The following is a 19372-nucleotide window of genomic DNA, read 5'->3' on the forward strand; positions in this document are numbered from 1 at the left end:
ATTGTCTTAGTATTGATCTCCATGGAACTAGTGGTAGGGAGTATATCCGGTGGTTTAGGCAGGATTACTGAGGAGTTGGGAGTTTGAGACATTGAGAAGCAGATTCTAAGATAAGTTAATGAAACGTCTCGTTTCAACTTGAAAGCTAGGCACTCTATTTTTGGTGGAGTTCAAGTGTTCAACGAGAATTAGAGTCTTTTAATGAAAAGAAAATTGGTCGAGTCCTATTGTTTTGGGCTTAGGCAATCTTTTAAGATATAAAAGGATAAATCAAAATTCAAAATAACAATTAAAATGCATAAAATATTTAAAATTATTTACAAAAGATATTATATTGTATATAAATGATTATTAAATTTTGTATATAATTAGTTAGTTTGGTTCGGTTTATTTTTCGATTTTTTAAAATATAACCAAAACCAAACCAAATATTATCGGTTTTTAAAATTTAAAACCAAAACCAATTCAAATCAAGAAAAATATCGGTTTACTTAATCGGTTTGATTCGGTTTTCGGTTTAGATTCGGTTTTCGGTTTAGATCATTTTCCCGTCAAACCGTGAATACCCCTATGTATAATTATCTCCAATTTTAATCCAAAACGTCGATAATTTGAATCCCATGGGAAGTTTGTACAATTATCTCCAATTTTAATCCAAAAGGAACCTTAATCCTTTCCCCCCGAAAAGGAACCTTACTATATTTGCTTAAAAAAATATCTCCTTTAATACATCAGGTTTCTTCTTGCATTTATAATTGACAAAGGAAAATCTGATTTAGATGCCAAAAAGAGAAAAATAAAAACACATCAAAATAGAAATGCAAAATTGGATTATTTTTGCAGTCAAGGTTACTGTTTACTAAACAAGGTAGAAAGTAAAACCGAAGAAGCAGAGCAATAGAGTCGGGTTACTATTTACTAAAATGAACATGAAAAGGAAGCGAGGAGATATGGAGATAGTGTGGCAAACTCCCGCCAACCCACCGGAACGCCATGACTACATCTTCCGCAATGGTAAGTTTCTTCAGCTTTGCCTCGTATCCAACTTCTGATACCTATTGCGTTGTCTTTTCTCTGCAACAAACTTTTTATGCTTTTATGTTCTGCTTCTGCAGGAATACGCTATGTCAGACCTTACTACTTCGAATTCATTTCTCATGTATGAGCTACTACTCTCTTTGTTTATCTGCCTATTTAACAGATGCTGATTGATTGAATTGGCCATTTTCTTAATGAATTTGTCAAAACCCTAATTAAACCCTGTATATGAATTTAAATTTGGTTTGAATTCATTTTTCAGGTGAAGAACCGGTGGGCTGGGAAGACAATTGTTGATCTCTTCTCTGAAGAATTTAAAGGGAGACCTCGTGATTACTATGTATGTTGTTTCTAATCGTTAAGTAGTACATTTGTTGTGTATGTATTTCCTTCTCTTTTGGTTGTTTGTCTATCTGTTTTTTGATTTATTTTATGTGTTGTCTAATATGCATGTTAGGTCATAAATGAATAGTTGCAATTGTACTGATGTAAATGTTTTGATATATGTTACATTCCGACAGGCCTAACTGTGATTTTAGTTTTTTGAATTGGAAATTCTGTGAAGTTGAATTATTAGAGTGATGATAGCATATTTTTATAGCCTACCCTGATTGTTCGAGCACATTCTTGGTTGTCTTAAATACCTACTAGACGTTCGCTAGTGTACAACTGTATAGTGCAGAGGCTGATTTAGATGACTTATCTAGGAATCCGCTGTTAAATCTGGACGTATACAAGTTGATGGACAAAAGGTGCATCTTTCATATGTAGTGCAGTCATCACAAAAGATTAGCCATTTCTTGCACAGGTTTGTACTTATTCAAATTCTGGCCTCAAACATTTAGTTTAGCGATATTTCCTTCTGCTTGGTATTTCTGTGGTCAATCCTTCAATAGATTTTGGTTTCTTGATTTAGCATGTGTTAGTGATGGATCATAGACTAAGCATCTGATTTGACATTCTCTAATCCTGTTCTGTTATGCAATTATGAGAACATGACTTACAAAAGGCTGTAGGCATGAACCACCAGTGATGTCGTGGGATGTCGAAATACTATGTGAAGAACCAGACGTGCTGACAGTGTGCAAGCCTGCATCTGTTCCAGTAAGATAATAATGATTTCAATCTTTATATATTTGTTTCTTGAGAAAGTGCTATGTTAAGATTGTGTGGAATATGTTAAGATTGATTTGTTTGGAAGTTTGGGAAAGAACCAGCACTTATTGATGTTATAAATCCGGTCACCTTCTGTGGACAGATAATGTAGTACCACCATTAGATCCATCATGCCATTATTCAAGCACACATAAGAATCTAGCAATCCTGAAGGTAAAGTGGAACAATTAGCTGGCATACTGTGAATCTAGCATGCCCTCTTCATGAACTTTTTCTTTTTTCTGTTATAAATAAAGTTTTACATAATTATGATTTAATTTTGTGTTTAGATCTGATAATACAATATTGACCAAAAAGAACAATGGTAAGCTGTTATCGATGGTTCACCGCATGTCTCTTATATTTTTGAATATGTAAGGCACAAAATCATGCATTTATACACAATGTTGTATATTTTTTGGTTAAGGAACTCACTTTTATATATTTCCATTGTTATTTTCTCTTCTCTCGGTTTGGTTCACTGATTCTTTATCTAATACTCGTGTAGTTCCCATGGTAGCATAACTCGAAACTTCATTTATCAAGATGATTATAATAAACCTAATACGGTGAACCCTCAGCAGAATATAGTAAGAAGTAGGAGAAAAGGTGAACTTTTTATTTTTCTTTAGAAAGTTGAGCTTTTTATTTATCTAAAAAGGTGAACTTCTGTTACTAAAGTAAGGACCTGGACCTGGACCTGGAATGACACTGTTAATTGTGTTTACACTCAACACTTGCTTATATTTTCTGGCCTTTAGAAGATATAGAGAATGCTGTATTTTAAGAGGTAGTTGTGAACCCTCAGGTATTGGCCTGGTGGCAATTGACTTGAGCCTTGGGGTTTGCTCCCTTTCAAGTTCTCAAGTTCTAAACCCACTGGGTGCAAACAATTTCTGAGGGCCATCGGACTGGGTAAAACCTGAATTAACCGTGGTGCACTTGCGGGAAACTCCTTGCCGAGGGCCTGTGCACCCCCGGGAATAGTCGGGGCTCTTAGAGACTCGGACACCCGGTGCAAATCAAAAAAGAAATAAAAAAAAAAGAGGTAGTTGTGCAATTTCACAAATTTAGTATCTTGGAGGTGTTAGTCATGTTTGAATTAGCATTACACGTTGGCATCTAGTGGCTAATTTCCCCCTGTTTCACCAATTATTTGAATAATCTAAATTGTGGATCCATGTGGAAATGCCTTCTTCCTTCCCCTCCAATTTTTCAAGGACTAGTTAAGTTTGTCTCAGAGTTGACACTTATCTCCATCTACGTGCTGCATAGCTTTCCCCTTTTACCACTCGGTTGCATGCTTATGATCCATAGCACAGACCCTTTGAAACAGATTCTCACCATGTCACGACTCCTCAAAAAGAATCTACATACTGAATCAGAGGAACTGATAGATTTGATAGCATCCCTCTAAGAAGAGGAGGGACATACTTTTGCTTTTGATCTGTAAATGCTTTTCCCTGCACTCTTGATGCTATTTTATCAATACAATTACCAGTCATGAAAAAGAAAACTTCCCAAAGAATCTATTATCCACGTTTGTGTTGGATGGCTAACTCATTTCCGAAGATAGCATTACGCTTTATTCACTTATATTTGCCGTATTGTCCTTGCTTCAGCCTTCATCATTCATATATATAATGTAAGCAATGTCTTCTCACTGGTAGGTTCATCCATGTGGACAATACCGCAAGAATACGGTCGTTGGTATACTACAAGCTGAGTATGGCTTGGCACCTTTGTTTCGTATCCTCTGTTCCCTAACGGCAGTAGGGCATAACTCTTTGTTTTGTCACTCTTTAATGGGATCATGTACATTTCACAAGGCACATTAAATATAGCATTTGTTGTAGTCTTCTCTTGACTCTTATTTTAGCGGTTCATCGCCTAGATCGCTTAGTCTCAGGACTACTTATCTTGGCTAGAAGTGCTTCTAGGGCTGACCTCTTCAGGCAACAGGTATATTTTCTGTTTATTATAATTGCAATGAACTGCAAAATGACATAAATTATAAAAATAATAGATTTTGAATGCATTATTGCTGTCTAACCGCACCTATTTCTCCTTATTCTTTGTCAATATCGATAGTTTAGCGGTATGAGATGAATAAGTTCCAAATATAACTAGATTTAGTTAGACTCCAGCAGCTTTGTGTTCAGTTGCTTGTGAGGAGGTGTTAAAATGGTTCTTGTCAAATTCTTTGAAACTGATTGTTGACACATACGATATTCTTATTAAATGCCTGATCTTACAATCTTACTTTGTGCTCCAGGATTTCAAATTAAGGGATTTTCTTTCAAGTTTTAATGAATAGAGAGCATATTGCTGTACTATTCTCAATGTGGCGTTTGAAACCTAACTAATCTAACTCAGATTTCTAATTTTGCTATCTGTGTCCAGAAGGCTCTTATTGAACTAATTTAATTCTTGTTGATAAATACTGTATGCTCTTCTAAATATCTCTTCAATAAGAGGTAGAATATCTTCCAATTAATGTTGGTTTTAGTACATGAGGATTATTGTCTACTTCCTAAAATTCTACAACAGACGTTCTTGAAGATCATTTTTTTATATCTTGGCGTCAAAATCTGAGCTCATGCAACAACTGGTCAACAACTGGTGCATATTGATGCATAGAGTTGAAAATACAAGGTTCTTATTGTGTTGAAGTTAGCTTCATCAGAAGTTTCTTGGTCCATACATATATTATGGAGACTATTTCCACAGCTATACAGTATACATTTAATTGAGCATATGACTCTGTGAGGTTTAAGTGCACTTTTGAGTTACTTGTAGGAACCCTCTCCTGTTCTTCTTCTTATTTGCTTCAGCTGCTAAGCTTTGCTGCACTTCTGCTAGTAGAATCTGTTCAGGTGAAAGTTAACTCAATTTCAGAATTTTGGCCATGATAATTGGGCGACCTACATTCCTTGCAGTCAGTTGCAAAAACTCATCCAGATAAATGTCTTACAGTTCTTAGAACATTTTCCTTAACCTAGAGCAGCTCCAATTTTCCTCTTCTGCTCTGACTTTTCAGAAGAGTATCCATTGAGTTCTTCATTCACTGCTAAATTGATCTTTTACATGGTTGGCGTGGAAGACTGTAAGCACATGCGAAGTCAAACCAATGTATTTCAGACTCAAGAGGTCCATACTTTCCACCCAGTAAAGTGTAAACTAATCTTTTGAACTGCTGAATAAATAACTCTGGTTTTCTTTGATTCCATCCTTCAATTCCGTCTATTGTTAACTGAACAGGTGTTTCTAAACCCTTATTAAGTACACTAACTGGGTTTTTCAGATAGAATCAGGAGCAGTGCAGAAACAGTATATTGCGAGAGTGATCGGAGTGTTCCCTGACAAGCAGGTACCTTTCATCTTGCCATTCATTCCCCTTTCGGCAGCATCCCCTCTTTAACGCTACTCTCCTTCACAATTACTACGTTTTTGCTTTTTTGACTTGTCTTTTCTCCTTGCTTTTTCCTTAGCAAGTTGTGAATGCTAATGTCAATTACAATGCCCGAGAAGGGAGAAGCACAGTTGAGGTAAGGTGTTTTCTTGAAGCGTGTACATCATTAGTACCTGTTCTCCCCTCTTTCTAGTAAATTTGCTCTTTTAGCTTTTGTCTCTTGTTTATAAGATTTAGCTCAGCTTATGATGTTGGTTGATTCAGCTCTTGCATAGAACATGACTTGCATTATAGTATTTGAACCAGTACAAACATAATATTCACCAATCTGGAGGGAAAGCTGTAGGACTGGAAGCTTCCTTTTGCGCTGCAGAATGCTTGAGTCTTGCACAAATGATGGAGTGACGATAAACAACTATTTCTCATTCAGTATTCTACTTATTTCTACATTTAAAAACAAATGCGATACTGATCCTTAAAAGAGAAGTTACACGTAAGCCCCTGCCTCTTCCCCATGTCCCAACTTCCCATTTGGTGGCTACAGATTGGGCAGAAAGATGAGAGGATTTTAGTACCTGAAAGGTTGTAAGAGAACATATTGTTTCTGCGTTATAGAGCTTTGGTTCAACATTTTTGTTGATAGAAATCGTGCAAAGTAGTCAAATTTTCTTTTCGCAGTAACACAACATAAATGACTGCAACTTTCCTGTATCTGAGCTAGTTCCCAGGAAACTAAAAGATTTGTTTCTCCCCCTATATTTTCCATTCTTAAAATTCAGAATTATTAGCCTGTCACTAATCGATATGACACCAATTTTATTTATTCACAATATTAACCTGCCTAATTTGGTTATTCTTACACGTCACTCACTATCTACTCCTTGCCTCCCTCATATCTCTGCAGTGTCAGAACTCGTGCTCTCTGAAAACTCTTTTGCCGTAATTTGCTAATCTTTTTGAATCTTCCCCCTCAATCGTTCTTCTTTCTTCTTTCATTCTAACCCATCACTTATCAATTGTAACTTGATGCTATCTCTTGGAGTGGATGAAGTGTAACCATGTGCTGACAACAATTGGGCGACACAATATAGGCTTTTTGCTAATTCTTGAGGGTATGGCAACTCTTTGTATTTGTAAAGTAATTTTCCCAAATTGTTTTACTTCCCTTTTTCACCTAGAGGAATTATAGTAGAATATTGGAGGTCTTTTGCTACAAAGTCAAGGAAAATAAAAAGTTGAGACCAGAACAACGTTTGACCGCCAAAAGTGCGTTGAGAAATGTGTTGTTTACTTTTTCATTGAGTGAGGAGATTATGTTCCAAGGTATCCACCTGCGGAGATCAAAATATCAATGCAGGGCTGGCTGTAAAAGCACAATTGATTGACTTATCTATTGTTTGTAATTTTGTAGCTGAATAACATTGATTTGCATTGTGTTTTGCGCTTAGAAAATACACAGTGTTATGAGTGGGTTTCTGTTTCTTGTTTGATATTATTTGTCATGCTTGTAATCTTGGGCTAATCGTTCTAGTAGGTGGGGGATGACCAGGGAAATAGTACTGCTTCACTGAAGGGAAAGACTGCATGTACCAAATTTACAAGGATTAGTACCAACGAGAAGCACAGCATTGTTTTGTGCGAACCCGTCACCGGCAGGACACATCAGGTATGTAGAATGTGATTGATAATTTTCTCGTATTGTTTATGTCTCTTTATACCCACGCTTCCCCCAATTAATACAAAAGAGAAACCTTTCTGCATTTTGTTGAATCATCTGTTGCTTTTTATTTATATTTTTGTGACTTGAATATCTTTTTTGCTTGAGTACCATCTCTGTTTATCATTCTAGCTCTTAAGTTTATCTGTTTTTGTCATAATCCATAATGAGAGTAGAATAGATTCATTTGTTGTTAAATTGCATCTTCAAATTATTTATGCCTTTAAAATAAGATACCTTTTGTCCTCGATTTTAATAGGCCTTTTCTTTAAATTTTCTCTGGTTGAGGCATTTCTATTGAATGTGGTTTCTGAATTTTTTATTCTTGTTGGTTAGAACAGTGGCATTGCTACCAAAATTCTCTCCTCAAGTATAATTAGCTTGATATACCTAACAAAATTTGCTTCAAAACAGATACGTGTGCATCTGCAATATACAGGTCATCCTATAGCCAATGATATGCTCTACCTGTCTGAACTCGTGTCTAGTCGTTCTGCTGAAGGATCGAGTGCGGATAGAGCTGCAGCTAAATCATGTTCTCCTCCAGAGCCCATCTCTCTTGAAAATGGCATTAGTGACACGGCAAATGACTCCAATGAAGATTTCAGCATTGATCCTATGTGTACAAATTGTCCAAATCTTGCTCCGAAAGGGTAAGGATGGTCTCTGTATTGCATAATTCATGATGGATCGATTCTGGAGTGCATGTCCAACCTTGTAGTTACTGTCCATACATGTCTATGGTTGAGGGCTATGGCGACCCTTAAATTTTGCCAAGTACTGTTGTAACATAGCAATTTGCTTAAGGAGAGGTATTTCGAGGGTGCAGTCATTGAAAGTTTTTTCTAACCATAAACACCTTTATGTCTAACAGTCAAGAGATCTCTCCTTCTTAAGCTATATCCAGGTTTACTACTTAAGCCAATTGTTTCTCGGTGAGCATAGACCTATGAGGCTCATCCAAAATAATGGATTTCTTGTATCCGGATTCCCAAAACCAATAATATTTCCGGATTCACAAAACAACTAATATTCCAATTTTTAGTTTGCATTTAAGAAATTTCAATTTCCTGGCTAACACAAAATCTGGGTACCATCCACTCTGTATTTAGAAAACACACGGCAATGTAAGCTTCCTTTGTTTCAATGGTTCAAGGTCATTTGGCACCGGGAAATATTGAATGGCTGACATTCTTAACATTACTAGTGCGCTTTAGCCTAAATTTACTGAACTTTTTCTTGGTAGAGCTTCTTTGTTTGCTCATTTAAGATCTTGTGTTCTTTTATGACTAAATGGTTGGTAAGCTTGTGCACAACCCCTCGGTTTAGGTTTTGAGGCCTAGACTATGAATGTGTGGCTAGTTTCATCTGGTTGTTTTTCTAGTTGAAAAAAGTACCATATGTGACCTTGCTCTTGGTTTTAGAAGCCTTTCTCATTTCTGGCTTGATTAATGCCCTTTATAATTTCAAAATGCAGGTATGAGGGAAATGAAGAGGGTCTATGGCTGCATTGTGTAAAATATTCAGGACCTGACTGGATATATGAATGTCCACTTCCAGATTGGGCATCCCTAAGTTGATATGCTCTTTCAACATTCATTATACGTCTGATTTCAGAACTGTATTATGCTCTTGGTTCTCCGCCTCTTGTGCTCTGTTCATTCTTGTGAATCTGGATGCATTGTGGTCCTGGTAAACTTCTGGAGTTATGCGAATGTGATTGGGGAGACACCCATACGGTGTTTATGGTCTTCGTATGGTGCACGGTCTACCTTGAATTTGGATTTATGGGAGGTTAGCTTTGGAGACCTTTCGAGCTCAACTGGTTTATGAACAAGTGTTTTGCAGCAATTGTTCCAGAAACAATTTGGGAAGTCGTCTGTGTTTGGCGGAGGTGATTTTGTTTCACCATCTTAATATTGGATTACTGAGAATCTACCCCCTTCATTTGTAAACCAGCAGTACGGAACCATCGGCAATTAATAGATGCCTGGTTCTCTGTTGCAAAATTGCATTATCTGGAAATTGTTTGACAAAAAAATATAGACCTTGGTTTAGCTAATTAAATTTATATAAATGAGGGTTAATTTTAGTTACCAATAATATTCCTAAGATGAAATTCTCAGAAGTGTAAGAAATAATATGTAAAGATAGTACGCTAGCAAGGCGGTACACAATCAATATTTAAGAAGTCAAAGGGAGTAGTGTAGCATTAAATAGTGATGAATAGAAGTAAATGAAACTTATGTAAATAGAATAAATGAGTCACCCAAGAAAGGATGAAATTAGTGAATGTTCTTTCTGGCGATGATGAGTGATGGATAAGCCTTCGAATATTTGAGTTATTCTTGGAACCGGTGGAGAAGTGTAGACAAGAATCTTAGTGAAAAAGGTTGTGTTTGTATGCTTGCAATAAGATCCGATTCCCTTTTTCAAGTCAAAACGTATTTTACAAATGAATATCACCTGTCCTCTATCTTTCTATTTATAGGGAGCATGTTCCTTAAAACCCTAACTGTACAAGTGTTGAGAATATTCTCTTTTATGTCCTATCTTGAAACTAACCGTTATAACTCTGTCAAGGGTGCTCGACCTCGGCCTTGATCCTTGATGACTCCTCAGCTTTAACCCTTGCTGACTCTTTGACCACGAACTTTATCGTTTCTTAGATCACTTCGACAAGCGATAGCTGGAACGTTCCACCAATACAATTTTTACTTAAGTATTCTAAAGATAGATTTTGACCCATACAATTAGTCCCTCCGCTTATTGAGGCTGGTTTTGCGGACGTGTTCGATGAGCGGATTGTGTTGTTGGTGGTCGAGCTAATCAAGCGGACTACTTAGGTCGTGGTTGTTGCAGTGAGCACGTAACGTGGTCCTCTGTGGGCCGCACATTTCAAATGCTTCGAATTTCCGGGGGATTTGTTGGAGTTATGCTGTTCACGAGTTAGAATGACGTCATGATGTCATGCGTCATTATACGCATATTCCCGATGCGTCGTTTTGTTTCGCGCTTGACCTTTGATTAGACTTGCCGCTTCGGTTCCGGTGCCAATCATGATGAGCCGTTTTTGGTTCCAGTGCCATGACCTTTATGAATAGAGGTCTTTGAACACGACTTTGGAGTTTAAATCTTCTAAAGCTTCAAGATCTCATACCTTCCTCTTGCTCTCCTCTTCTCCGAATTTCTCTTCTCTGTTTCAGCGACTTACATTGCTCTTCATTCCCCCTTGTTTGTTATTCTCCTTCCTTACATTGAATCATATCTAACATACCTTCTGAGGCTGGAGAGGGGAGTCGTGTTGCTCCTTTGGCAATGGTGTTCCCCTCTCATGGGGAGAGCGTTCCTGCCACCATTGAGGACGAAGCCTTCCAATTGGTGGAAGAGATAATCCCACGCAACTCTGATTCCCGGTCCGATTTCACCAAATCACCAGAGGCCGCACTTGGAGTTTTTTTGTCACGACCTAATTTTCCCTATAGGCCGTGATGGCGCCCAACGCTTCCGCGAAAAGAATCTCGCACCTGCGGATGCGCACTTGCGCCAGGCTCCCGCACCTACGAACCCAGGCCTGGCTGGCCACTTTCGCTTCTGCGAGCAAGGCGCTTCACCTGCGGTGCCGCTCCTGCGGCCATTCCCACCGCAGGTGCGAACGCACAAGATGCCAGCCACCTTCAGCTCTTCTCTAAAGTGCAATCAAGCTATGTCGACCCTCCGAATCCTACACGGCCCCCCGAGCCTCGACCAAACACACCAACAAGTTCGTAAACATAAAATGGACTCGCTCAAACCCTCGGAACACATAAAACAACATAAAAACTAAGAATTGCACCCCAAAACCAAATCGAATCAACTTATGAACTTAAAGTTTTTTCCAGCTTACTCGAACGTGCCGATCATACTTAGACTACTCGGAATGACATGCAAATTTTGCGTGCAAGTCATAAAACACCATACAAAACTATTTTCAGGCTTGGAATCCCAAATGGACCTCGATAACACCAGAGCCTACTCCAAACCAAACTTAAAGAACTTGAAAACCTTCAATGCGCCTACTTTCAATATTAAGCACTAAAACGCTCCCGGGTCATCCGAAACCCGATCCAAACGTACGCCCAAGTCCAAAATCACCATAAGAACCTATTGGGACTGTCAAATCCCTGTTCCGAGGTCGTTTACTCAAAATGTTGACTCAAGTCATACTTAACCTTTATAAGCTACTATTAAGGAACTAAGTGTTCCGATTTCAACCCGAACCAACCATCCCCGTACGTCATAAAATAGTAAAAGAATATACGAGGAGTCTTAATTAGGGAAACATGGATCTAGAAAACAAAGTGACCAGTTGAGTCATTACATTTTCGATCAGTGATGATAGTCAAGGAATTATCGGAGTTTAAGGCCAAATTCGGCCTTCCCAATCATATTGAGTTGATCCCGGCCGAGTGGGATATGGTACAGGTCCACTGTCCTAGGTATTGTGCCCTCTACGCCTACCCCTTCCAAGTCGGCTATTATTTTCCCCTTTTTCTGCTGGTGGAAGAGTTTTGTCATCACTACAACGTTTGTCCTGCTCAGCTCGCGCCGTACGTCTATAAAGCTATAAAGATGCTCACTAAGTTTGCTGTGCTAGCCGGGGTCGAACTGGCACTGCGGTACCTAATTCATCTATTCGCTACTAACTTTTATAGGGGAACGATGGTGAACCTTCGTCACCAAGGGGGTGAAGATGGACGACAAGGCCAGTCGTAAATTCCGGTTTAACTTCTTTTTTATTAGAACTGAGGACGTTGTGGCCAATGTCGACGACTTTCCTGAGGTTTGTAACTATACTCGTAAGTACTTTGGTTTCTCCTCCATGTTCGACACTGAATTTTGACTTCTCGCCTTCTTCTTTTGCAACCAAGACTTCATCTTCTCCTTTGGACGCTCACATTTCTGACTGGGTCGAGTAGCTCCTCCCTCACATCGGAGGGATTCGTGAATGGCCAAGTTTTTTCAAGAAATTCGGGCCTGCTCTCCCTTCGACTGGTAACTTTCTTTTTACTATCAGCATCTTGATTTCTTTGCACGTTTTTCTTTACTGATTTTTCCTTTTCCCATTTTCCCTTAGCTTCGGCCATGGGGTCTATAAGGAGGTTTAGAGCTACGACGCCCTCGTTCTGGAAGAAGAAGGCTACTACGCCCTCAGTTTCTGCTCCTGTTTCGACTGCGGCTGATCCTATCTTTGTCCCAACTCCTCCTGTTTCCGCGTTCGACTCTATTTCTACTTCATCCGTGGAGACTTTTCCTTTTCCTCTGTATTCTCTCACTAACGAGAACGATGAGCCTTTGCCTAGTGATGGAGATCTCCAACCTCGAAAGAGGAGGTCCGTGGATGCTGGTAAAGGAGTCTCCCGATATAGCAGAAAGGGACTTTAAGCTGCGTGAGACGGCGACTATTGTAGTGGAAGATGATGTCGAGCCGAGTTCCGATGCTCCGAGGTTGGTAGGAGCCGATGTGGATGTGTCTATTCCTTCTGTGGTGATGGAGACTGAAGGGACGACTGCTGATGTTCTTGACACTTCGTGGCGAGAGGAGGCATCGACCTCTCGATTAGCTGCAGATACCTCCTTGCCGGTCAATGAGAGGGGCATAAGCATCGTTGAGGAGGCGATAAATCAGGTTCCGAAATTGATGCGAATGACCTGAGGATGATAGAAGAAGGGCTTACCCAGTTTGAGGTGAGGTTGGAGCGGTCTACGAGGACTATCACGATCCCCATAGATCTTGACTTGTAGGTGAACACCGAGGAGGTAGTCCCTGCCCTCGGCCCTCTCTATTTCAAAATAGAAGGTGAGACCTTCAAAGAGATAGACGATAGTGCTTTGTTAAGGAGCATTGAAGGCCTTGCTCTTAGGGCGAGTGTTTGTGTTTCAACCTCTCTTTTTCTTTTGTTTTATAGGGCGTTCTTGGTTCTGACTTCTTTCTTCTCTTTCCTTTTTATGATTGCAGACAATGATCTTGGAGATCGAGAGCGCCTGGAGGGAGAAGAGTCATAAAGATATCTTTTAAAGCTGAAGGATAAGTACTTTAAGTATCGTGGCAAGTATCGAGATCTCCGCAGGCGGTTTCGTGAGGGTGGCGACATGCAGGCCCTTCGAGACGAGTTTAAAGAGAAGGATGATGAGTTGGTGTAGGCCATCGAGAAGTGTAGCATCCTCGAGGGACGTTAATGAGCAGGGAAGAGGAGCTAGAGGTCAGCAGGGGCATAGAGGACCAATGTAGTGACCTTCAAGCTCAAGTGATCGAGTTGCGAGGGCAGTTAGAAGAGTGCCGACTTCAGCTGGAGGCCCTCAATAGTGAGATCGCCGAGAAGAAAAAGGAACTCGAGAAGGTGGAGTCCTCTCATTTGGATGCTGGGAGGAAGATGAAGATGCTTGAGTTGGCGAATAGGACTCTCCGAACCGAGCAGGAGAATGATCAGTCAACAACGAGAACTAAGGAAGATCGACTCGAGGAGAGGATCAGAGAGCTGGAGAAAGATAACTCTGTTCTTCATGATCGAGTGGTTGCTTTGGAGGCTGAGAATGCTCAATTACTCGCTCAGCCGTCCTCTGCCCGTATTTCAGATTTTCCCAATGTACCTCGGGAGTTATATGAAGAATCGATTCATGCGAAGGCCCAGTTAGTGTATTTCGAGATTTGCATGCGGCGGGGTCCGTTTTTGAGGCTGCCCTTGAATATGCTCGTGTTAAGGCCTGTGAAGCTTGTGGATATGATCCTGCTACGCCTGAGGCCAATGAGGAGGATTGGGACGAGGGTGTAGATTGGCTTGAGGAGAATGCATGGTATGATACCACTAATCCTCAGGGCGAAGGTATCGATGGCGAAGGGGATCGAGATGGTGAGGGTATTAGTGGTCAGGATGATGACTCTGTTAAAGACCGAGCTGGTGAAGTCACCGAAGGCCGTGATGACGGCAGCCAATAGTTTTTTTGTTGAATTTTTTGAGTATTTTTGTCGGCGTCTTCACGAGCCTCTGTAAACAGTTTATGTATGAAATATTAAATTTGTTCCTTGCATCTTCTTTTGTTTCTGTGGTTTATTTTCTGTACTTTTATATTTTTTTGCTTCTATGTTTTGCTCGTTTTGCCTTTTGTCCTTATTGTTGTTATCTTTTAGTTGGTTGTGGCCTTGGAGCCGAATATTCATAGGCCGCGTGTGTTTCTTCATTGAGATATGGCCGAGGGTCGATAGGTGTTTATTCGAGCAAGGTGGAATATAACCTTTTGTTAAATCGCGGTTGAAGGCCGATAGGTATTTGTTCGAGCCTAGTCAAACATGACCTTTCGTTAAATTGCAGCCAAGGGCCGGTAGGTGTTTGTTTGAGCCTGGTCGAACATAACCATTCGTTAAATTGTGGCCGAAGGCCGGTAGGTTTGTGTTCGAGCTTAGTCGAACATGACCTTTTGTTAAATCGTAGTCGAACTTGACCTTTTGTTAAATCGCAGCCGAGGGCCGGTAGGTGTTTTCTCGAGCTTAGTCGAAAACAACCTTTCATTAGATCACGACCGAGAGCTAGTAGGTGTTTATTCAAGCTTAGTCAAACATAACCTTTCGTTAAATCGTGATTGAGGGCCGGTAGGTATTTTCTTGAGTGAGGTAGAACATAACCTTTCGTTAAAACGCGGACGAGGACCAGTAGATGTAGTTTGAGTGTGAACGAATCATAACCTTAACAGCAAAAAGGTGTCCTGATAAATGTAAGTTTCTTATCACTTCGACATTGTTGCATTTATTACATACTTGGAGAGAGTTACAGATTTTAGGGCATTGGGTGGCGTTCCAGTCCTATTGTACCTAGTCCATTCATATCAGTCTCTCCCCTGCGTACTTCGACTCAAAGTGTTCCCTTCACCGCCCCGTTAAAAACCTTCTTGAGAAAACCCAAATGGGATAAAACTTAAGTGAGGAAAAAAGAGTACGACTTAGGGGACATTTTTTTCTCTTAGAAGTTGAAGTATTTGAGGTGACTTATGTTTCAGTTGTTTGGTAGTTGTTTTCCTTCTATTGTCTCTAGCTGGAATGAAACATTGTTTGCTTTGGCTGTGATTTGTATAGACTATCCCAGTTTGTTCCTAGCTTGCATTCCCAGGGTCTCTGCTCGCTTGAGTTTTAGCTATCAGCACGTAGACCCTGACTTTAAGTGGCCGGACCTTTGCTTTCTTGTTGTAATAGCATTATGCTTGTTGTTTTTGGGCGACATTCTTATGTACGCCATATCTCTTCGTTCGTCGATCTTATCGAGTTCCTGCCTTCTGCTCTCATTGTTACTCATACTGCTTTTGTGGGAGTACCTTAGGCTGGGTTCTCCGACTTCGACCGATATTACTGCCTCGACCCATAGGCCAAAGAGTAGGGCGTTTCTACTGTGCTCGTCTTCAGAGTTGTTCGGTAGGCCCATAATATTTCTGGTACTATTTCCGGCTATAGTCCCTTGGCATTCTCGAGCTTTTTCTTCATGATATTTAGTATGGACTTGTTGAAGGACTCTGCTTGCCCGTTACCCGCTGGGTGATATGGGGTTGAGAGTATCCTCTTGATATGCCATTTCTCAAATAATTCGATGGTTTTATTTTCCGTTAACTAGGGTCCGTTGTCACAACTTATTTCCTTGGGTAGGCCGAATCAGCAGATGATGTTTCTCCATATAAAGAGGATTACCTCTTGTTCCCTTATTTGGGTGAACACTTCTGCTTCCACCCATTTAGAGAAATAGTCAGTTAAAACCAAAAAGAATCGTACGTTATTTTGCCCTACTGGGAGGGAGGTGACTGAATGGAGGTGTTCGCCTGCTTGGTGAATCATTAGGGCATAATTTTGGCACTGTTTGCATTTCCTCACAATGTTTGCAGCGTCCTTTTTCATAGTGGGCCAATAGTATCCCACCCGTATGAGGCATCTGGCCAGTGCTCGATTGCTGGAGTGAGCACTACAATGGCCTTCATGGACTTATTCGATGACGCACTGGGTTTGGTTCGGGCCCAAGCATTTTGCCAGAGGGCCGCAGTAAGTCCTTTTGTATAGGTCGCTATGAAGGAGACTATATCTTGCCGCTTGAAATCTTAGTTTCTTGGCTTCTTTCTTATCATCTCGGAGTGTGCCGTCCGCTTTGGCATTCTGAGCCCGTAGGATTTGGCGGAGCTGGAATTCGTTGAACTTGGGAAGTAGCTTGCAGATCTTGGTATGGTATTTTTGCAACCTTTGTTCTTTGATTTGGAAAGCCCCTATAACTTGGTTGACTACGAGCTGGAAATCACAGTGGAGTTTCAACCGCTTCGCCCCATACTTAAATGCTAGTCTCAACCCTGCAATCACGGCCTCATGCTCGGCCTTATTGTTAGTCATATCCGAGCACCTTATGAACTAGCGAATTACTTCTCCTGTACGGACCTCGAGTACGAGTCCTAGTCCGGACCCTAATGCGTTGGATACACCATCGGTGTATAAGACTCAGAGGTCTTGTGTTTGTAGGGAAGCTTGAACGGCTTCCCTTTCGACTTCAAGCATTATTTTTGCACTCATGTCGGTGACGAAGTCGACGAGCATTTGCGACTTTATCGCTGTTCGCAACTGGTATGTGATATCTTGCTCGCTTAGCTCGATGGCTCACTTGGCCAGCCGTTCCAATAGCTTGGGATTATGTGAAATGCTCCTTAGGGGAAAGATTAAAATGACCGAGGTGGGGTGGCACTGGAAATAGGGTCTAACCTTTCGTGAAGCTACGACTAGTGCCAGAGCCAATTTTTCGAGGTGCGGGTACCTTGTCTCGACATCAACGAGTATTTTTCTAATGTAATAGATGGGAGATTGTGTATCTTTTTTTTCGTGGATTAGGACTGCACTTACTGCTACTTGACAGACGGCTAGACAGACGAGAAGCTGCTCCCCATGTTCGGGTTTTAAAAGTAAGGGTTTTGATGATAGGTATGCCTTCAGTTCTCGCAAAGCCTAGATGCACTCGGGAGTCTATTTGAGGCTGTTATCCTTTTTGAGTATGCCAAAAAATTTGTAACATCTATCCGACAACCGCGAGATGAATCTCGATAGGGCAGCGATTCAACCAGTCAGCCTTTGGATTTGCTTCTTAGTAGTTAAGCGTTCCGGTATCCCCTCGATAGTTTTGATTTGTTTTGGGTTGAACTAGATCCCCGCTGCGATACCAAAATACCCAAGAACTTTCCCGAGGCTATGCCAAACGCACATTTCTCCGGGTTTAGTTTCATTCCGTACCGTCTTAGTATATCAAAAGCTTCCTTCAAATGATCGATGTGATCCTATACCTTTTAGGAGTTGACCAATATGTCATCTATATACACTTCCATGGTCTTGCCGAGTTGGTCTTTGAACATTTTGTCACCAATCTTTGATATGTATCACCTGCATTCTTCAACCCAAATAGCATGACCCTATAATAATATGTCCCTTGGTGGGTGATGAACGTAGTCTTCTTCTGGTCTTGTTCTTTCATAAGAATTTGGTTATAGCTAGAGTAATCGTCCAAAAAACTCAATAGCTCCTGCCTGGCTGCTGCGTCTATGAGTTGGCCGATGTGGGGTAATGAGAACAAATCCTTCGGACATGCTTTGTTAAAAATCTGTGAATCCATGCACATTCGCCATTTTCCCAGTTTTCAATTTGACCCTTGTCGTGCCCCTTTTTTCCCTTCTTCGGGGAAGTTCGGGTTCTGACATTCTAGAGGGTGTAATGACTCATTTCCTTTTGGGAATTGGGTATTTGAAGAGTCGCCACCTAACGGATTATGGTGCGTTAGGGCACCTAGAGTGATTAACTCTTGGATTGGTTTGCATTACCAGAGTTATAAGGTAAGGGCTCAAAGTAACCTCGAGGGGAAGGTGTTAGGCACCCCTCTTGGTCTACAACTGTTGGTCCCGTCCAAACTTATATTCACAAATTAGTCCATTACAAGTAAACAATTGAATCAAATAGGTTGCAAGTAAAACACGTTGGATAACTCAAGTAATAAGACAAAAATTTGGACAAGTTGTAAAACAAAGGTTTAAATAAAAAGGGAATTTTGGTAAAGGAGGGGTCCTAGGTTGGTTATCCTATAAAATCACCCCACACAATGTCCGGTAAACACTCCTTAATGAGGGGCTACACGTGACATTAGCGCGTAGTCATCATTTCCAATATCTACCCTTCCCATCCCCTTATTGGTCATGCAAAGCGAGTGTTTGGTTAGCAATCTCTATTGCGTGCTACTACCCATCCCGTCTTAATGGTCCTGGAGGGAGTTAGGACCTCTACCTATAGGTGGTTCTAGACGGACCCCTAAGGTTTTAAAAGGTGAAGATTCTAAGGCGACAAGCAAAACACTTAGGACTTTCAGCACATAGAAAGAAGCAATTAGAGGCTCAAAGTTTCCTCCTGAAATAAGCACATAACAGCACAACTCAAGTACAATTAAGGACTTTTATCCGACAGTGTCCTAAGGCAGGATATCTAGGTGAATATGCAGAAACAAGAAACTTATTTTTAGACACTCAAGAGTAGTGATCCTAGCAGTTGCCTATGGATTTTTAAAAGATTGTTAGGATCAGGGAAACATTAAGCAATAGAAACAATTTTCAGAAATGCAGTTTTGAAAACGCCCTAAGGGTTTGCCTATACGCGGAGCATTGGTTAGCACATTTGTATAACGAAACAAAGCAGGTTTTGAAACGGATTTTATGTAATACTTATAAGCATGATATCTAATGAGATTGAGGCAGTTTTAAAAGACTCATTTTAGGAAATATGGAATACTTAGTTAAACCAATTCAGAAGTGAGCTCAGCGTGGACTAAGTTAAATTATTCAGACTAGCTTAAATTAACAGGCAGGAATTCGAGTATGATTTCCTATAGGCATGATATCTACATTTGATACCGATTTTAAAGACTTGCAGGCATGGAAACATACATAACACTCCTTGTAACAGAATCTGAATTAAGTCCTATAGGCATGACATCTATTAGTTAATCCGATTTTAGGACATCGAA

At 40.4% G+C, this 19372-nt stretch overlaps 2 protein-coding genes across 2 annotated transcripts; both read left to right on the plus strand.

Moving 5' to 3' along the window:
* The first annotated feature begins 857 nt into the window (after nt 1-857).
* Nucleotides 858-9414, plus strand: LOC104215987 (RNA pseudouridine synthase 7). The gene is made up of 12 exons (XM_009765943.2): nt 858-1014; nt 1116-1159; nt 1301-1378; nt 1746-1846; nt 2055-2142; nt 3864-3942; nt 4073-4155; nt 5498-5563; nt 5685-5741; nt 7140-7271; nt 7737-7975; nt 8800-9414. Exons 1-12 carry the CDS (start codon nt 924-926, stop codon nt 8900-8902), a joined length of 1161 nt encoding a protein of 386 aa, XP_009764245.1. The 5' UTR covers nt 858-923; the 3' UTR covers nt 8903-9414.
* A 4126-nt stretch (nt 9415-13540) lies between these two features.
* On the plus strand, nt 13541-14298 carry LOC138888234 (uncharacterized). The gene is made up of 2 exons (XM_070170060.1): nt 13541-13948; nt 14065-14298. The coding sequence occupies exons 1-2, from the start codon at nt 13541-13543 to the stop codon at nt 14296-14298; spliced, it is 642 nt and encodes a 213-aa protein (XP_070026161.1).
* Nucleotides 14299-19372: the final 5074 nt, after the last annotated feature.

Source organism: Nicotiana sylvestris, chromosome 3, assembly GCF_000393655.2.
Source record: "Nicotiana sylvestris chromosome 3, ASM39365v2, whole genome shotgun sequence".
NCBI lineage: Eukaryota > Viridiplantae > Streptophyta > Magnoliopsida > Solanales > Solanaceae > Nicotiana > Nicotiana sylvestris.

Excerpts from the sequence above, each read along its gene's own strand:
- LOC104215987 (XM_009765943.2), top strand. The coding sequence starts at position 924 with ATGAACATGAAAAGGAAGCGAGGAGATATGGAGATAGTGTGGCAAACT. Across the intron at positions 5,564-5,684 it reads GAGTGTTCCCTGACAAGCAG|CAAGTTGTGAATGCTAATGT; the intron begins GTACCTTTCATC and ends CTTTTTCCTTAG. Across the intron at positions 7,272-7,736 it reads TCACCGGCAGGACACATCAG|ATACGTGTGCATCTGCAATA; the intron begins GTATGTAGAATG and ends GCTTCAAAACAG.
- LOC138888234 (XM_070170060.1), top strand. The coding sequence starts at position 13,541 with ATGAGCAGGGAAGAGGAGCTAGAGGTCAGCAGGGGCATAGAGGACCAA. Across the intron at positions 13,949-14,064 it reads GTATTTCAGATTTTCCCAAT|GCCTGTGAAGCTTGTGGATA; the intron begins GTACCTCGGGAG and ends GCTCGTGTTAAG.